Below are 16,636 nucleotides of genomic sequence, written 5' to 3' on the forward strand. Positions count from 1 at the left end.
GCTGACTGGCATCTCTGTTCACAGCACATTCAGGAATTTACCAATCAGACATGGCAGGCGAGGACCGGCCAGCCACTGCCTGACCACCTGATCCTGATCATGTGGTCCCTCATCGTGTCTCTGTACCCCCTGGGGGGCCTCTTTGGAGCGCTGCTTGCAGGGCCCCTGGCCGTCATGCTGGGAAGGTAAGTGCTTCCTGTGTGCCCCCAGTGACCTTTACTGAGGGTCACCCCAGTCTGCAGGCCGAGGAATGCCTGTAACTTCACCATGAGAGTCACAGCTCAGGCGGATTTGGTGGAGGGAGGAGTCTGCTGTGTCAGAGGGAGGACTCCAGTGTCTAGTTCCACATCTGCCAACAAATGCTATTTGTAAACAATAGCCGAATTTCCCCCTTTGGGCCTCATTTCCCCCTTTGTAACCAATTCTTTCTTTTTTTTTTTTAATATATATTTTATTGATTTTTTACAGAGAGGAAGGGAGAGAGATAGAGAGTTAGAAACATCGATGAGAGAGAAACATCGACCAGCCGCCTCCTGCACATCTCCCACTGGGGATGTGCCCGCAACCCAGGTACATGCCCTTGACCGGAATCGAACCCAGGACACTTCAGTCCACAGGCCGATGCTCTATCCACTGAGCCAAACCGGTTTTGGCATCTTTCTTTTGTTTTAAATATATTTTTATTGATTTCAGAGAGGAAGGAAGAGGGAGAGAGAAATAGGAACATCAATGATGAGAGAGAATCATTGATCGGCTGCCTCCTGCACACCCCATACTGGGGACCGAGCCCACAACCGAGACATGTCCCCTGACCAGGAATAAAACCGTGACCTCCTGGTTCATAGGTCGACTCTCAACCACTGAGACACGCCAATAGGGCTCCCGGTCCCTTCCTTTCACAAGGGAGTTTGAGGAGAGGGGTGCTTATCTGAGGATAAAGCCATACGTATCCATCTGTCATTTCAAGCTGTGGGACAGGCAGGAAGGAGAATGGTTTGAAGTGCGTTGGGACTTACCACGTGTGACCCAGGTACCATGGCTAGTGGTCATTCCCACCCAGTCACTTAGAGTCCTTAGCACAGTTCACACACACACACACACACACACACACACACACGGGTCTGATTAGGGCTGGCTGGGGTTGCAAAGAGGGCTCCCCAGGGGCTGTCCCTCTGGACTGACCTGAGCCTCTCTTGCCTGTGCCCCACTCCCCCCAAGGAAGAAGTCCCTCCTAGTGAACAACGTCTTCGTGGTGGCCGCGGCAGTCCTGTTTGGCTTCAGCCACAGAGCAGGCTCCTTCGAGATGATCATGCTGGGACGGCTGCTCATGGGCGTCAGCGCAGGTATGGGGGGTGGGGGAGGGCATCTCACCTGCCTCTCCCTTCCTGCTCATTCTGTTCTTCTCTTTGCTCATTAATTTATTCTCTTTATCTGTTGATTTACTTTTCACTCATGCCTACCTTCATTTTGCAAAAATGATTAAGTATGGTTTATCTAAAAAGGCTCATCTAACTAGACATTGAAAGTGGATATAGGAAAATCAAAAAAGTTGTATAGGGATGTGAGGACAAACATTTCCATACCCACACCAACAGGGGGGCGGGGGGGTGTCCTGTGTTTGAGTAATGCGCTAGGTAGGCACGAGCTTCCTGGCAGCCAAGGTGTAAAGGCATCTAAGATGGGTTCTCTGATCTTCTAGACCAGCGGTTCTCAACCTTCCTAATGAGACCCGTTTGGGGGTCGAACGACCCTTTCACAGGGGTCGCCTAAGACCACCGGAAAACACATATATAATTACATATTGTTTTTGTGATTAATCAGTATGCTTTAATTATGTTCAATTTGTAACAATGAAATTGGGGTTCACCACAACATGAGGAACTGTATTAAAGGATCGCGACATTAGGAAGGTTGGCAGAGGCAGAATAGCCTGTTAGGGGTTCCTCAGTTTTGCGGGGCCTGTCACGTGAGGGAGCAGAGTTTTGAGCACATCCATCTGGGCTTTTAGGAGTTCCCATCAGCAAATCCCCTCTTGACTCCTTGCTGTGTAAACAGCCGGTGTAAACGTCTCTATTAGGGATCCAGTCCAGTAAAACAAAGTATGTAGAACTGTAGTGGCTTAAAGCAGCCAACATTCATTGTCTGATGGCTCCTGTGGGTCGGGACCTGGGAGTGTCTCACCTGGGGCTCTGGCTGGGCTCCCCTGAGGCTGAGATCACGCTGTCAGGCAGGGCTGCAGTCACTGAGGGTTTGACGAGGCTGGAGGACCTGCTTCCAGGATCACTGTTGGCAGGGGGCCCCGTCCTCAGCCTGTGGGCCTCACATGGGGTGGCTGGTTTCCTCCAGCGTAAGTGATCAAAGAGAAAGAAGAGTGTGTGTGTGTGTGTGTGTGTGTGTGTGTGCTCAAGGAGGGGGTCCCAATTTTAAAAAATATATATTTTATTGACTTCAGAGAGGAAGGGAGAGAGAGAGAGAGAAACATCAATGATGAGAGAATTATTGATTGGCTGTCTCCTGCACGCCCCCTACTGAGGACGGAGCCTGCAGCCCCCGCATATGCCCTGACCGAGAATAGAACCATGACCTTCATAGGTCGATGCTCAACCACTGAGTCACACCGGCTGGGCTGTTTTTTATGTCCTAATCTCAGAAGCCAGACACCGGAAGTTTTGCCACAGTCTCCTTGTGAGAAGTGAGTCACTCAGAACAGCCCACACTCCAGGGAAAAGGAATTGGGTCAGACTTTGTCTTTGTGCCCCGAGGACGAGGACCTAGCACAAAGGCTAGGTCCCCACCTGCTTGGAGGGAGAGCAGGGCACCTCTGAGGCTTTGGCCATCGACGCATCACCTTGTTCCCAGCTCCCTGCACCCAAATGAGACCCGGTTCCTGATCCCAGGCCAGGCAGGGAGGGGCTGGCACTCCCAGCAGGTGGATGATGCTCAGATACTGGCCTCCTAGCGTTTGGCAGCTGTTGCCGTCTGGGGTGGGCAGGGGGAGTGCTGTCCGGTTCTGTTCTCCCGCTGGTGGCCTGGGTGCCAGGTGTCTCTGGAGAAGTCAGGGTGAGGTGAGCACTGCAGAGTAGTGGTCAGTGACAGTGTCGCTGTGAGAGCCGGACAGCGGGTGGGCATCGGATGCTGCCCTTCCCTTCTCCCACCGCCCGCTCAGCTCCCTCGAAGCCCTTTACATTCAGCCCAGTGACGGGGTCTAGGGAGACCCGATGACCAGAGTGGGACTTTGGTGAGGGGACAGGATGGGGCTGATCTGAGAAAGACTTCTATCTCAGAGGTCCTGGGGGCAGGGGAGGGGAGGAACCTGGAGTCCTGCTGGCCCTGCAGCAGGTGGAGGGTGCTCTCAGCCTATGGGGTGAGAGGGCAGCTCTGTGCCAGGACCCAGTAGACGAGGTGCCAGGAGGTGGGGAGGCAGGCCCGGGCATTGCGGGGAGGGGGTCCAGGCTGCGGTTTGACTGTGCGTGCACACGGCCAGGTGTGGGCATGAGCATCCAGCCCATGTACCTGGGGGAGAGTGCCCCCAAGGAGTTCCGGGGAGCCGTGACCATGACCTCAGCCATCTTCGCTGCCCTGGGGATCGTGATGGGACAAGTGGTGGGACTCAGGTAAGTGCCCGCCATGTGCCAGTAAAACCCTTCTTTGCCTAGGCTCCTCCCCACCTATGACGTAGATGAAGGCATGGCTTCTTTGAACCTGTCCCCTTCCATCTGCCGGGGCACAAAACGGTTCTCAGTGAGCCACACTTCAGTGCGAATCACCCTTCACATCCTCTCCAGAGGAGGAAGCAGAAAGCAGGTCGTGACAGACAAGAGGGGGAAAGGTTTGGGCTTTTGAAGGGGAGCATGTCTCGGTCGTCCCAGAAAAGAGGGGAGAAGGCCTAGCCTGAAGCCCTGGAAAGGGCGTTGTCAGGGAGAAGGTGGGGCCACAGCCGTGCCTGGGCTGGGCTCCTTACCTGGTGGGAGGGGTCTTGGTGTCCAGGCCCAGAGCTGGTTAGGAAGAAGCGCAGAGCCATGCAGACCCTCTGCCCTCAACAGGACAGGCAGGCAAGTTGGGGGTGGGGGGGAGAGCAGGTGGATAGGGGGCAGGGCTCTGGCATGGGGGTGTCTGGCTGGCCTCTCCTCTGCCTCTCCAGGGAGCTTCTGGGTGGCCGGCAGGTCTGGCCCCTGCTGCTGGCCAGCTGCCTGGTGCCTGGGGTGCTGCAGCTGGCCTCCCTGCCCCTGCTCCCCGAGAGCCCACGCTACCTCCTCATTGACCGTGGAGACACCGAGGCCTGCCTGGCAGGTGAGTCCCGGACCTCAGGTCCCTAGACCACTCTCGGCCAAGGGGCGCCTCTGCCCAGAGCATGGGGGTCCCCTTTTCTCAGGGAAAGGTTGTCCCTCTCTCTGAAGGTCCGTCAGTCCGTTCAAAACCCCAGGGCGGTGCAGAGAAAGCTCCCACGCACGTGCAGGATGAAATACCATGTGCGACTTCCCTGGCCCAAGGCCAGCGGGGTGCTGACGGTCTTACTCATTAGCTGTGGCCCCAGAACAATCCCCAAATCTCTGGCTTAAAACAACAGTCACTTACCCCAACCAGGTGGTTGCAGCGTCGTCCCGTACACCAAAAAGACCAAAAAGGCTGCAGGTTCGATTCAATTCTGGTCAGGAAGGCAACCGATCAATGCTTCTCTCTCTCTCTCTCTCTCTCTCCTTCTCCCTCTCTCTCTCTCTCCCTCTCTGTTCCCCAACCTCTCTCCCTAAAACTTAATAAACATGCCGTCGGGTAAGGATTGAAAACAACAACAATCATTTACTTTGCTTTCCATTCATTTGTTCATGGGCTGGCTGCACAGCCTGCTTGCTGGTCTTAGCTGGGCTGTCTCTGCTGTCAGAGGCAGCTGAGGACTGGCCCGTCCAGGCTGGTCTGGGCTGGAGAGTTCAGCTCTGCTGCACATCTCTCTCTCTCTCTCTCTCTCTCTCTCTCTCTCTCTCTCTTTCTGTCTCTCTTTCTCTCTTTAAAAATATGAGTTTATAGCCCTCGCGGTTTGGCTCAGTGGATAGAGTGTCAACCTGCAGACTGAAAGGTCCTGGGTTCGATTCCGGTCAAGGGCACATGCCCGGGTTGCCAGCTTGATCCCCAGTAGGGGGTGTGCAGGAGGCAGCCAATCAATAATTCTCTCTCATCATTGATGTTTCTATCTCTCTCTCTCCCTCTCCCTTCTTCTCTAAAATCAATAAAAATATATTTAAAAAGAAAAAGAAGGAGGTTTGCTTTTTATTAAACTAACCTAGCAAGTTTGGAATAAGTTAAATCCAATTACAATTTGTTCCTTCTGAAGGTCTTTTTGTGCTCATGTCTTTTTTCTTTTTTTTTCAATCTTCACCCAAGGATATTTTTCCATTGATTTTTAGAGAGAGTGGAAGAGAGAGGGAACGACAGAGAGAAACATCGATGTGAGAGAAACACAGCTATTGGTTGCCTCCTGCATGAGCCCCGACCAGGGCCTGGGCCGGAGAGGAGCCTGCAATCGAGGTACGTGCTTGCATTTGTCCGGCCTCCTCACCATTCTCTGTCTGGTCTTGGAACCGATACCATAAGTCACAGTTCTTAGTTATGGCGGCACCCTCTCCTTGTACCAATTCATTGATTGGTTTTCCATTTCTGCTTAATAATCGCTGCATCTCCGTGGCCAACAACAGACGCAGCTGCGTAGCTCGCGCCTCTGTGAGTTCTCTGGGGTTGGCTGATTTAGGGCTGGGTCTGGCTGGTGGCTCTCACCCCTTCCGGTCACTCATGCAGGCCTATTGGGCATCGGCTGATCTGTGCGCTCCCAGCTGGGCAATCTCTGCTCCTTCTGGCACTATTGGGCCAGCCTGGTGAGATTTTATAACGATGGCAAAATAGAAAAGAGCCGGGTCCCAGAAGGCGTGGGCTGGAACAGGGGCCTGCCCTCCCCGCAGACTCACCCAGTCACTGTTTCGTTGGATGGATCCACTGAATCCCGAGGTTCTAACGCCCTTTCTGGTCCATGAGGCTGCGAACTGACAGGGCCAGGGAGATCATCCCATCTGACCACCCGGGGCCCAGAGAGAGAGGGGGCAGTTGGGGATAGGAAGCTCACTGTGGGAGACCAAAGAGAGGCCAGGGGGGAGAGAGCTCAACACCCCCTCTCTGTCCCAGCTCTGCAGCGGCTGCGGGGCACTGAGGACCTGGCGGTGGAGCTGGCGGAGCTGGAGGAGGAGCGCGTGGCCTGTGAGGGCCTGCGGGCCTGGCGCCCCTGGGAGCTGTTCCAGGACCGCACCCTGCGGAGGCAGGTGGTGAGCCTGGTAGTGCTGGGCAGCGCCATGGAGCTCTGCGGGAACGACTCGGTGAGATCCCCCGCCCCTGCCCCTCCGTGCGGACTGCGTGCTGCAGGCCCCTGGGAGCCACGGGAGGCTGCAGGGAGCCCGTGCCCCAGAACCGGCCCTGTGCCCGCCTCCCCAGATGTACGCCTACGCTTCCTCCGTGTTCCGGGAGGCGGGAATCCCCCCGGAGAAGGTCCAGTATGCCATCATCGGGACCGGGTGCTGCGAGCTGCTCACAGCGTGTATCAGTGTGAGTCTGGCTCTGGGCTGGCCTCCCCCAGCCCCTGGAAGAGGGGGGATCTGGGGTGCTGACACCCTGAGGGCTCCAGGCCTCTTCTTTAAGCTGTTTCCCACTCCAGGTCACTGTTAAAATGCGGGGAGTTCGCCAGTGTTTATTGAGCACCTACTATTTGCCGGGCACTCGAACCGCGATTTTGAGATGAGGGAACTCAGTGAAGTTGGGTGGCCTGTGGGAAATTAATTTCTTAATCAACTGCAGCAATAAGCTGCTCCCTACCCCACTGTCTGCTTCCTCATGAGGCCCCTCCCCACTGCTCACCCCAAGCCAAGGGGACCGTGGCCCGGGGTCCCAGGCCAGCTGCTGAGGCCCCTTTCCTTTGCAGTGTATGGTCATTGAGAGGGTAGGCCGGCGGGTGTTGCTGATTGGGGGGTACTGCCTGATGACCTGCTGGGGGAGCATCTTCACAGCGGCCCTGTGCCTGCAGGTAGCCGGCGGGGATGAGGAGGGTGGCGGGGTGCCGGCTGACCCCCACCTCACCCCGGCCCTCTGCCGCAGAGTTCCTTCCCCTGGATGCCCTACCTGGCCATGTCCTGCATCTTTGCCTTCATCCTCAGCTTTGGCATCGGCCCCGGTGAGTGGGCTCAAGGGGCTCTGGGCTTTGGGACTTGCCGAAGGAACATGGGCACCTGGGTGAGAGACGGGTGGAGGTGAATGCAGTGTCACCTGTGTGCCCCACCCCCACCCATCCCCCAGCTTCTGGAAGAACACCGAGGGGTCCCCCACTGCCATCTCTGGGGACTTTCCCTGGCTGGCAGGCCCCTGTCCCTCCCCTCCTTTCAGCTGGAGTGACAGGGATCCTGGCCACGGAGCTGTTTGACCAGATGGCCCGGCCTGCCGCCTACATGGTCTGCGGGGCGCTCATGTGGATCATGCTCTTCCTGGTTGGGCTGGGGTTCCCCTTCATCATGGTAGGCCTGCCCCTCCCCCCAGGGGGAGCTGCCTTAGGTGTGGTCCCTGTCCGCATGAGAACCCCAGTGGGAGGCCTTCACCCGAGGACACTGAGACTAAAGGGGATGGGGCTTTTCTAAGCAAAGACAGACACGTCTCTCTGGCAGACCTGTCCTGGGGCCGAATAGAGCCGCACTGGGTCTCAGGGTCTCTTTTAACCTATAGGAGGGATTGTCCTACTTCCTCTATGTGCCTTTCCTCGTTGTCTGTGTCTGTGGGGCCATCTACACTGGCTTCTTCCTTCCTGAGACCAAAGGCAAGACCTTCCTGGAGATCTCCGAAGAATTGCACAGACTCAACTTCCCCGAGCGGAGCCAGGGCCCCCCGTGGAGGGGCCCCAAGGTCATCCAGTCCACAGAGCTGTAGCCCCACCGCGGTGGCTGGGGCCGACATAGCTTCCGCTCCTCCCTTTGCTTCCTGTCCGTTTACTAGCTCCCGTGTTTGTTCACTTAGTGAGTGCTTATTATCTGAGCACCTACTGTGTGCAGGAATGGTGCCAGGTGCCTAGCAATAGCGGTGAGCCAGAGAGATGGGATCCTGGGCCTCTTGGTGTTCCCCACCTAGAGGCCGTTAACGAACAGGAAACCAATCAAAAACATAACTACACACTCAGGGAAATGCAGTGGAAGAAGAATACAGGTTGTGAAAGGCGTGCACACTCCGGGGGTAGAGGTGCAGGTGGGGCTGACTTAGTTTGAGGGGTGTGCATGCTCAGAAAAGGATTTTCTGAAGAATTGACTTTTAAAAAATGAACTTTATTGTCTCTGGCTGGAAGCTCCGTTGGTTCGAGTGTCGTCCTGATAGGCCAAAGTTGTGGGTTCAATCCCCGGTCAGGGCACATACAAGAATCAACCAATGAATGCATAAATAAATGGAACAACAAATGGATGTTTCTCTCTCTCTAAAAAATCAATAAAAAATAAAATTAAAATCAACTTTATTGAGGTATAATTTGCGTACAATAAAATGTATCCACAGTGAGTATACATGTGATGAGTTTAGACAGATTTATCCACTCACAAAACCACCGAACACTGCGATCAAGGTAGAACATTCACCTCACCCCCAACTCTCCCTTTGCAATCAATAGCCCACCCCTTCCCAGCCCCAAGCAACCACTGACCTGTTTTCTGTCACTACTGCCCAGATTGGCCTCTTCTATATCGAATTTGACATAAATCCATGCTGTATGTACGCATTTGTGCCTGGCTTTGCTCCCGATAAAGTTTTAAAAATCCATGCAGGTTGTTGCATGTATTAATATATATTCCTTTGTATTCCTGAGTAGTATTCCACTGTATGGATAGGACCCAATTTGCTTATCCATTTACCTGCTGGTGGACATTTGAGCTGTTTCTGATTCTTGGCCATCATGAATAAAACTGCTGTGGACATTCCTGCACAGGCTGTTGTGTCGACAATGTTTTCATTTCTTGTGGGTAAATAAATGGCTGAGTCTAATAATGAAGGCTGCCCGGCCAGAGTGATTCAGGAGGTTGACCGCTGTCCTGTGCACTGAAAGGTTGCTGGTTCAATTCCCAGTCGGGGCACATACCTAGGTTTCAGGTTCAATCACTGGTTGGGGCACATACACAAGGCAACCGATCGACGTTCTCTCTCTCTCACACCGCCCCGCCCTCCCCGCCCTTCCTTCCTCTCTATAAGGATGTCCTTGAGTGAGGATTAAAACACACACACACACACACACACACACACACACACACACAAAATAATGAAGGTATGTTTAGCTGTAGAAAGAACGTTTTCAAAGTGATTATACTGTTTGACATTCCCACTAGCAACGTGTGAGAATTCCAAATCCTCATCAGCACTTGGTACTGGCAATCATTTTAATTCAGTCATTCCAGTGAATGCACAACGGTGTCTCATGGTGGTTCAATTGAGGTATTTCCCTGATGACTCACAATGTTGAGCATCTTTTCATCTGCTCAGTATGGCCACTCATCTATCTTCCCTTGTGAAGAATCTGTTCAAATATTTTGTCTATTATATTTTTTTTAAGATTTCATTTTTTAGAGCAGTTTTAAGTTCACAGCAAATTTGAAAGGTACAGAGATTTCCCATATGCCTCCCCCATTATCAACATCTCCCAGCAGAGTGGGACATTTGTTACAATCAATGAGCCTACATATTGCTGTCACCCAAAGTCTATAGTGCACATCCGGGTTCACTTTTGGGGTTGTACAGTCTATGGGTTTGGGTCTTGCCCAGTCTCTCCTGCCTCCCCAGGTGGCTTCTGGGTGGCCCATAGGCCTGGCCCCTATTTCTGGCCGGCAGCCTGTGCTTGGTGCCCCAGCGGGCCTCTGACCTCTCTGCTCTTCTTCCTCAAGAGCCTGGGAGACCTCCTCATTGTCGGTGGAGACCCCAGGACTTGCCTGAGGACACCTTCAGGTACAGCTGGGCGGGGGTCACCAGCGGGGGTGATGACCCCCCAGGTCTTCCACTCTGACTAGAGGGGGTGGGGAATGTTTGCTTGTCATTGTTGAGACTTTTACCACATTCAGTGACAAGGACACAGGGACTGGGGCCAGGGGCTGCTGGGTTGTTTTGGCAGGAAGGGGTGATGTGGTATTAAATCTCTGGAAATTTTCCTCAGATTCACTTTTCTATCCCATTTTTATTTCAATTTAGCAACTCCTTGTACTATAGACATAAGGATGGAAAAGTTACAACATATTCTGACTGGATCCGGGTTCCCAGGAGTCACAGGTCAATACAAATGATTTTGGGCCATCGCCTCTTTTTGCCAGGCCCTCAAATGGTCATTTCTAATAGATGGGAGAAAATAAATCCTCAAAACCAATCCCCTATTGCTAAACGAAAGACCGGTGGCTCCTTGCACACGCCCTTCAGTACACACCCTTGCACACACCTTTCGGTACAAAGTTATTTCTCAGAGCTTATTAGATAACGTGCCCTCAGAACTCTAAGATGAAGAGACATTCATGACATCAGTGTGTTCAGCCTGAACCTGGGTTTCAGATTAGAAAGGAAACTTGCCCACACTGCCTTATCATCAGTAAGTTTGTTTGTTCTTAAATATTTTTTAATTGATTTTTTAGAGAGGAAGGGAGGGAGAGAGAAAGAGAAACATCGATCACCCCGGGCATGTGGCCTGACCAGGATTCGAACCAGCACCTTTCAGTGCACGGACGACGCCCAGCTGACTGCGCCACCTGAGCCAGAGCATCATCGGGAGCTTCGCTTAGCACTGGTTACGCTTTGTATACAGGCCATGCGGATCTCTCTCTGCTTTTACTTCTGTTCTACCTTCTGTTGGGCTCTGCTGGCGGAGGCTGAGCCTCTACTTACTCCTGTCCCTCCTCTCCCTCCCCTTGGCCCTGTCGTCTCTGAAATCCCTCTCTCTCTCCCAGTCACTTCCAGGCCACGCCCGGGCGGGCTCTCTCTCCTGCCGCCTCCTCTCCCTGCCCCGGTCATGGTCTCGGTCCCTGGTCCTCGACTCCCAGTGTCTGTCTCGGGATCGCGAGCGCTCCCTCTTCTCCCTTTTTCCCTCTCTATACTGATCGCTTTTAATCACGGGCAAATTAATGGGTTTTCGGAAAGGCCGATCCCGCCCCCCAAATCGCAGCTGCCCAGATTCCTTTTTCCCCCCCAGGCCTCCTCCCAGCCGCCGAGGGATCCACCCTTTGAGGGTCCTTTCCAGTTCGTAGTCCACGAATATCTCATGCTGGTCGATGACCAGGCCGTCAGCGTCCCGGTAGGCTCTGAGCAGGGAGCGCTCCTCCTTGTACTCGATGAAAGCGTAGCCCTTGGAGAAGCCCGTGACCAGGTCCCGCACCAGCCGAAGCCGCCGGATGTCCCCGTAGCGGGAAAACACCTCCTTTAGCTTCTCCTCTTTGGTCTGCAAGTTTAGTCTGGCCACAAACAGGGTGAGGAGGGGGTCCCCCGTGACGCCTTTGTTGGGGGTGTACTGCGCCAGCATTGCCCTCCAGACGGCGCGGTCGTGGGGGTCCTCATCCGTGCCGTCGATGCTGCCAGCTTTGAGGGGGTCATACTCCTTGGCGATGGGCATCCAATCGTTCATGTTCTAGGAAGGACCACAGCAAGCATTTATGTAGCACCCACTGTGCGCTACTCATTTGATCCTTACAACAGCCCCATGAAGCTGACGCCATCATTCACCCCTCCTTTAATAGGGAAGGGAGTGGATTCCCAGAGGCTGAGGCCTCCCCGCTAGAAAGTGGGGGAGACCGCATCAGAGCCAGGCAGTGGGGCTCCGAGATGCTCTCCCCACACTCCCCCACCGCCCCTCCCAGGAGGAGGCAGAGGGCAACCTCACCTGAGTTTGAGATATGTGTTATCCTCCAACTTAACCACCATAGCGAACGTACTAACTCCAGGAACTAACTGTAATGTAGAGAATGAATCAAAACCGAGGCTCAGAAGCCAGGCTCACCTTTTAGAGACTTTAAAATGGTCAGGAAAACCAGCCTGGGAACCGCTACAGAAATGTCATTAAAAAAACCTTACTACCAAGGCCCTGGCCAGTGTGGCTCAGTTGGTTGAGCATCAAAACATGCACTGAGAAGTCACTGGTTCAATTTACCCGTCAGGGCCGTGCAGGAGGCAGCTGCTAGATGTTTCTCTCTCACCTGGATGTTTCTCCCTCTCTCTTCTTCTCACTCTAAAATCAATAAAAACATTAAAAAAATTTTTTTTTAACTCTACTACCAAGAATTCCAAACATACCAATGTAGAGCATGGCATAACTTTCCACGAATTCCTTGCCTGGCTTTTACTATGACCAACATGGGGGCGTGTACGAGGCAGCTGCTAGATGTTTCTCTCTCACCTGGATGTTTCTCCCTCTCTCTTCTTCTCACTCTAAAATCAATAAAAACATTAAAAAAATTTTTTTTTAACTCTACTACCAAGAATTCCAAACATACCAATGTAGAGCATGGCATAACTTTCCACGAATTCCTTGCCTGGCTTTTACTATGACCAACATGGGGCTGGTCTTGTTTGCTCTATGCTTCCCCTCACATCACCACTCCCCGATGATTCTGAAGCAAATTCTAGACATTTACATCACTCATCTGCGTCACTACAAGATAAGGGCTTTTTCAAAAGCCAAACTACAAGGGAAAACGGTGCTTGGAACGCAGCATTTCGCATCTGTCAGTGCACAGATAGCAAAGCTAAAATAACAGTCACCCAGCAGTGGGCTCTTCTGTTCAAAGGAATAGGAGATTTCTTCCCAGTTTCCTAGCGGATAACCTGCTTATGCCTTGGAGCACAAGAAGTGGCTGCAATGATCATTTTAGTCCAGCAAGCACACTGCAATTGTCATTCACCCCAATATATGACCGTTGTTTTTGAAAGCGGGGGGGAAATGCAAGTCTGACACCCGATCATTGATTCATGTGAACCTGCTGGAATAATATAGTGCTTGCCAACGTTTCAGACGCTGCTGATAACCATGTGCCCACCTCTGTAAGTCTTCAGAGCCAATGCTGAAAAATGCTGCTTAAAACCCAGGGCTCTTGGCTAACAGCACCTTCCCATTATACTACCGTATTTGCCGGCGTATAAGACGATTTTTTGGCCCTGAAAAATATGCCTCCAAGTGGGGGGTCGTCTTATACGCCCAGTCGTCTTATACGCCAGCAAATACGGTAGTTAAGATGATACCTATAACGCGCCCCCCTTCTCACATTTCCCTCCAGAATCTTTTTGCTTTTCTTCTTCTTCAGTTCATGGATTATGTAGGAAGAGTGATTGTTTGGCAGGTACACTGTGGAATTTCCCCCCAATAAAAAGCCAAACATCCTTAGAAGAAAATCCGAAGTCAACAGACTCAAGCCCTCTGGCCCTCACGTAGCCTATCACCATATTCCACTGCAGAACCTATTCTATCCGGGATCGCACCTCGTGCCTTGAACGTGCCCGAGTTCCCCAGCCCCATGCCTCTCTCGGTGCAATTTCCTCTGCTGGGAATATTCTCTTCCTTTCCGCCTCCCACATCTCCACTGCGGACATTCTACTGGCCTTTCCAAGTCCAGCTCCTAGCCTCCACCCCTTGAAGCAAAATGTGCCTCTCCCACAGCTCATCTAGCTCCTCTGTCAGACGCATCACTTTTTTGCCCCCAACCCACAGTAAACGCTTTTCAGTCATAGGTCTGTCTCACTTCATCTTGGTCTTAGGACCCTTCCCGGTATATGCTGGGGAACGGAACCAACTGCAATCATAATTCACTGAACTTCTTTTGGTCCAAATCAGACGAACAGGACCACTTCTTTGAGAACCGAGAGGCAGGACGTGACACTGTCACTACTTTGTAAAGGTAGAGCTTGTCTATCTGTCATCATTAACAAGCAACTTTGGAGGGGGCACCTCTGGAATCCTCAGCATAAAAGGCTGGTAAACAGCGGGAGCCACGGAAGGAGCAACGGACAGAGGTGAGACGATTTCATCTGGGCCCGGGCTCGGCCTCTAAGGCACTTCGTCTCTTTTCCTTCTGATGGCTGGAATTTCTCCACGTGTTAAGAAGAAGGAAAAAAAAAGATACCACTATGTTTGAATCGCTGCTCTAATATTCTCTACATCAATTCTACTGGCCCTAAAATTCTTAGATTCTAAGCTCCATCACAAGGTTGCAGGGGGAAAAACAAAGGCCATTATAACCATGGTTAACTGGTACTGAACCCTCAGGAGTTCTGGATTCGTCATTATTTCACAAATGGGGATGGGACGTGAGAGATGAATGGTGTCCTGTGGAGGGGGGTGGGGCAGTTAACCATTAGAGAGAAAAGCGTGGAACGTGAAAAAAGAGCATGAGACTGGGAATCCGGAACACCCAGGTTTAAGACCTCGTCCTATGTTGGGCAAAACGTAAATCATCCATAAAATGTAGCTAAACGCCACTGCACCGGCGAAGATTAGATAAATATCTCCGAAACGGCTGTACAATTATAAAGTATTATGCAAATAAAGTGATTATTAAGCAATCAAAGCACTTCTGTCCTCACTGAGTCTAAAAGCACGACATTCCCGCGCTTCCCACCCAGCAGGGGACCCGCAGTCCTGCCGAGCATGCGCAGTCCTTCCGAGCATGCGCAGTGGCGCCGAGTTTGCGCAGTGGCACGCAGAGGCTAAGGCGGAAGTGTCCCTGGAAAGGCCTGTACCCCTCAAACCCCGAAGCGCCTCCGTCTCGGCTGTCGGCCCCTCACCTTCCGCGTGGACGTAGAGAGGAAAGGCCAATCTTTCCAACCCAGCTATCGCCCCAGCTCCTCTAAACACAACCCCGAAAGATCTGCCCCTTTGCCAGGTTCCAACATGGCGGCCCACAGGCCATCCAGGCGGAATTAAACTAAGTCCTTCCCGCCAGGTGGGCGCCGCTCTCGCCACGCCGCTCCCACTCACCTCACCCAGGCGCGGGCTTCCTCTCCCGCTGACACCGGCGCCGGGTTCCTTAAGAATGAAAGATTCTCGGGGCCGCCTCCGACCGGACCTTTATATCGGCAACAGCAGATTCGTCACGGGCGCCGCTTCCGCTTTTGCTTTTGTTAGAAAAAAAAAAGTAATCTCTTGTATTGAGCATCGAAGGCGTATTATTTACGAGCAGAATGAAATTTCTAATATTTTTTTGCCCCACGAAGACAAGACCTGTTCAGTTGCACCGTTTGAGTTGAAAGACTATCGAATCTGCAGGTAGGCGTCTGAGAGCCGCGGGCTTTCTACGCGCCGCCTAGGGCTCAGTCAGCGCCAGGCGATTTTATTTTTAGATTCCCTTTGACCAGTAAATATGGTTTCAACTTTATATTATGGCTTCTTCGGGAAATGCCTGTGCTGGTTCGAGTGAAATTTGGTACGTTTCCCCAGCGTTTCCCTAACCCCTAGATGTGATAAGTTCCCGTTTCACACAAGCCAAACCGGAGAGACAAGCATTCAGACCATAGCACAAGCCAAACCGGAGAGTCGCGTGGGAAGTTGTTACCGTGAGGTTTCCCGATGGGCGCAAGGGGGCATGTCCTTGGAGGTTTGATTTGCGTTTCTCCCAGGATGTGGAGCATCTTTCCTTACGCTTATTGGCCTCTCGGGGTCACCTGAAAGGCATCCCCATGACTGACGGCCACATCCTTAGGGTGTCCCCCGCAAAATGTATACGCACGCTTTGAGTGACTGTAAAGGCCGTGTTTATTAAAGTAGATTTCACTTTCAAAATCGAGCCATCAGCTGTTGAAGTGTGTATACATTTTTGGAGACACTCTGTTCCAAATAAAAATTATATACAAAATTAATTACATAACAAAATACCTTACAAACCAAGCAGAAGATCGGGAGGGCAACATGGCCTACTCTACTAGAGACTTCTCTAAGAGTTTCATATTACTCGTCTTTTTTATTTTATTTTATTTTTTAAAATATATTTTTATTGATTTCAGAGAGGAAGGAAGAGGGGGAGAGAGACAGAAACATCAGTGATGAGAGAGAATCATGGATTGGCTGCCCCCTGCAAGTCTCCCACTGGGGATGAGCCCACAACCCGGGCATGTGCCCCCGACGGGAATCGAACCTGGGACCCTTCAGTTCGAAGGCCAACGCTCTATCCACTGAGCCAAACCGGCTAGGGGTCCTTTTTATTTTATTATTATTTTTAAATGTGTTTTTATCATTGAAAGTATCACAGGTGTCCCTTTCCTCCCCATTGACCCCAGCCAACCCAACACCGCCCGCCAGGCCTTCACCGCACTATTGTCTGTGTCTATGGGTTCTGAATATATGTATATAAGTTCATTGATTAATCTCTTCCCACCCCACCCCCCTTCCCTCTGAGATTTGACAGTCTGTTCCATGCTTCCATGTCTCTGAATCTATTTTGTTCATCAGTTTCTTTTGTTCATTAGATTCCACATGTTAGTGAGATGGTATGGTATTTGTCTTTCTCTGACGGACATATTTCACTTACCATAATATTCTCCGACCCTCCATGCTGTCTCAAAGGCTAAGAGATCCTTTTTTACAGCTGCATAGTATTCCATTGTATAAATGTCCCACAGCTTTTATATC

General features: G+C 52.0%; 2 protein-coding genes across 2 annotated transcripts in view; one reads left to right on the forward strand and one right to left on the reverse strand.

Moving 5' to 3' along the window:
* The window catches only part of SLC2A11 (solute carrier family 2 (facilitated glucose transporter), member 11), a 13,832-nt gene extending 5,808 nt beyond the window's left edge, over nt 1-8,024 (forward strand). Inside the window, exons 3-12 of the mRNA XM_006768968.2 lie at nt 25-185; nt 1,219-1,343; nt 3,485-3,614; nt 4,142-4,290; nt 6,169-6,356; nt 6,472-6,582; nt 6,956-7,057; nt 7,129-7,204; nt 7,414-7,541; nt 7,747-8,024. Of these exons, the coding sequence (XP_006769031.2) occupies nt 25-185; nt 1,219-1,343; nt 3,485-3,614; nt 4,142-4,290; nt 6,169-6,356; nt 6,472-6,582; nt 6,956-7,057; nt 7,129-7,204; nt 7,414-7,541; nt 7,747-7,947 (1,371 nt within the window). The 3' untranslated portion in view covers nt 7,948-8,024. The remainder of the gene's footprint in view (nt 1-24; nt 186-1,218; nt 1,344-3,484; nt 3,615-4,141; nt 4,291-6,168; nt 6,357-6,471; nt 6,583-6,955; nt 7,058-7,128; nt 7,205-7,413; nt 7,542-7,746) is intronic.
* A 2,175-nt stretch (nt 8,025-10,199) lies between these two features.
* SNRNP35 (small nuclear ribonucleoprotein, U11/U12 35kDa subunit) lies at nt 10,200-15,430 on the reverse strand. Its single transcript, XM_006768874.2, has 2 exons — nt 14,990-15,430; nt 10,200-11,650 (listed from the first exon to the last, which is right to left on the reverse strand). The coding sequence occupies exon 2, from the start codon at nt 11,645-11,647 to the stop codon at nt 10,907-10,909; it is 741 nt and encodes a 246-aa protein (XP_006768937.1). The 5' UTR covers nt 11,648-11,650; nt 14,990-15,430; the 3' UTR covers nt 10,200-10,906.
* Between the last annotated feature and the right edge of the window lie 1,206 nt (nt 15,431-16,636).

The sequence above is a fragment of the Myotis davidii genome, unplaced genomic scaffold (assembly GCF_000327345.1).
Source record: "Myotis davidii unplaced genomic scaffold, ASM32734v1 scaffold223, whole genome shotgun sequence".
Taxonomy (NCBI): Eukaryota; Metazoa; Chordata; class Mammalia; order Chiroptera; family Vespertilionidae; genus Myotis; species Myotis davidii.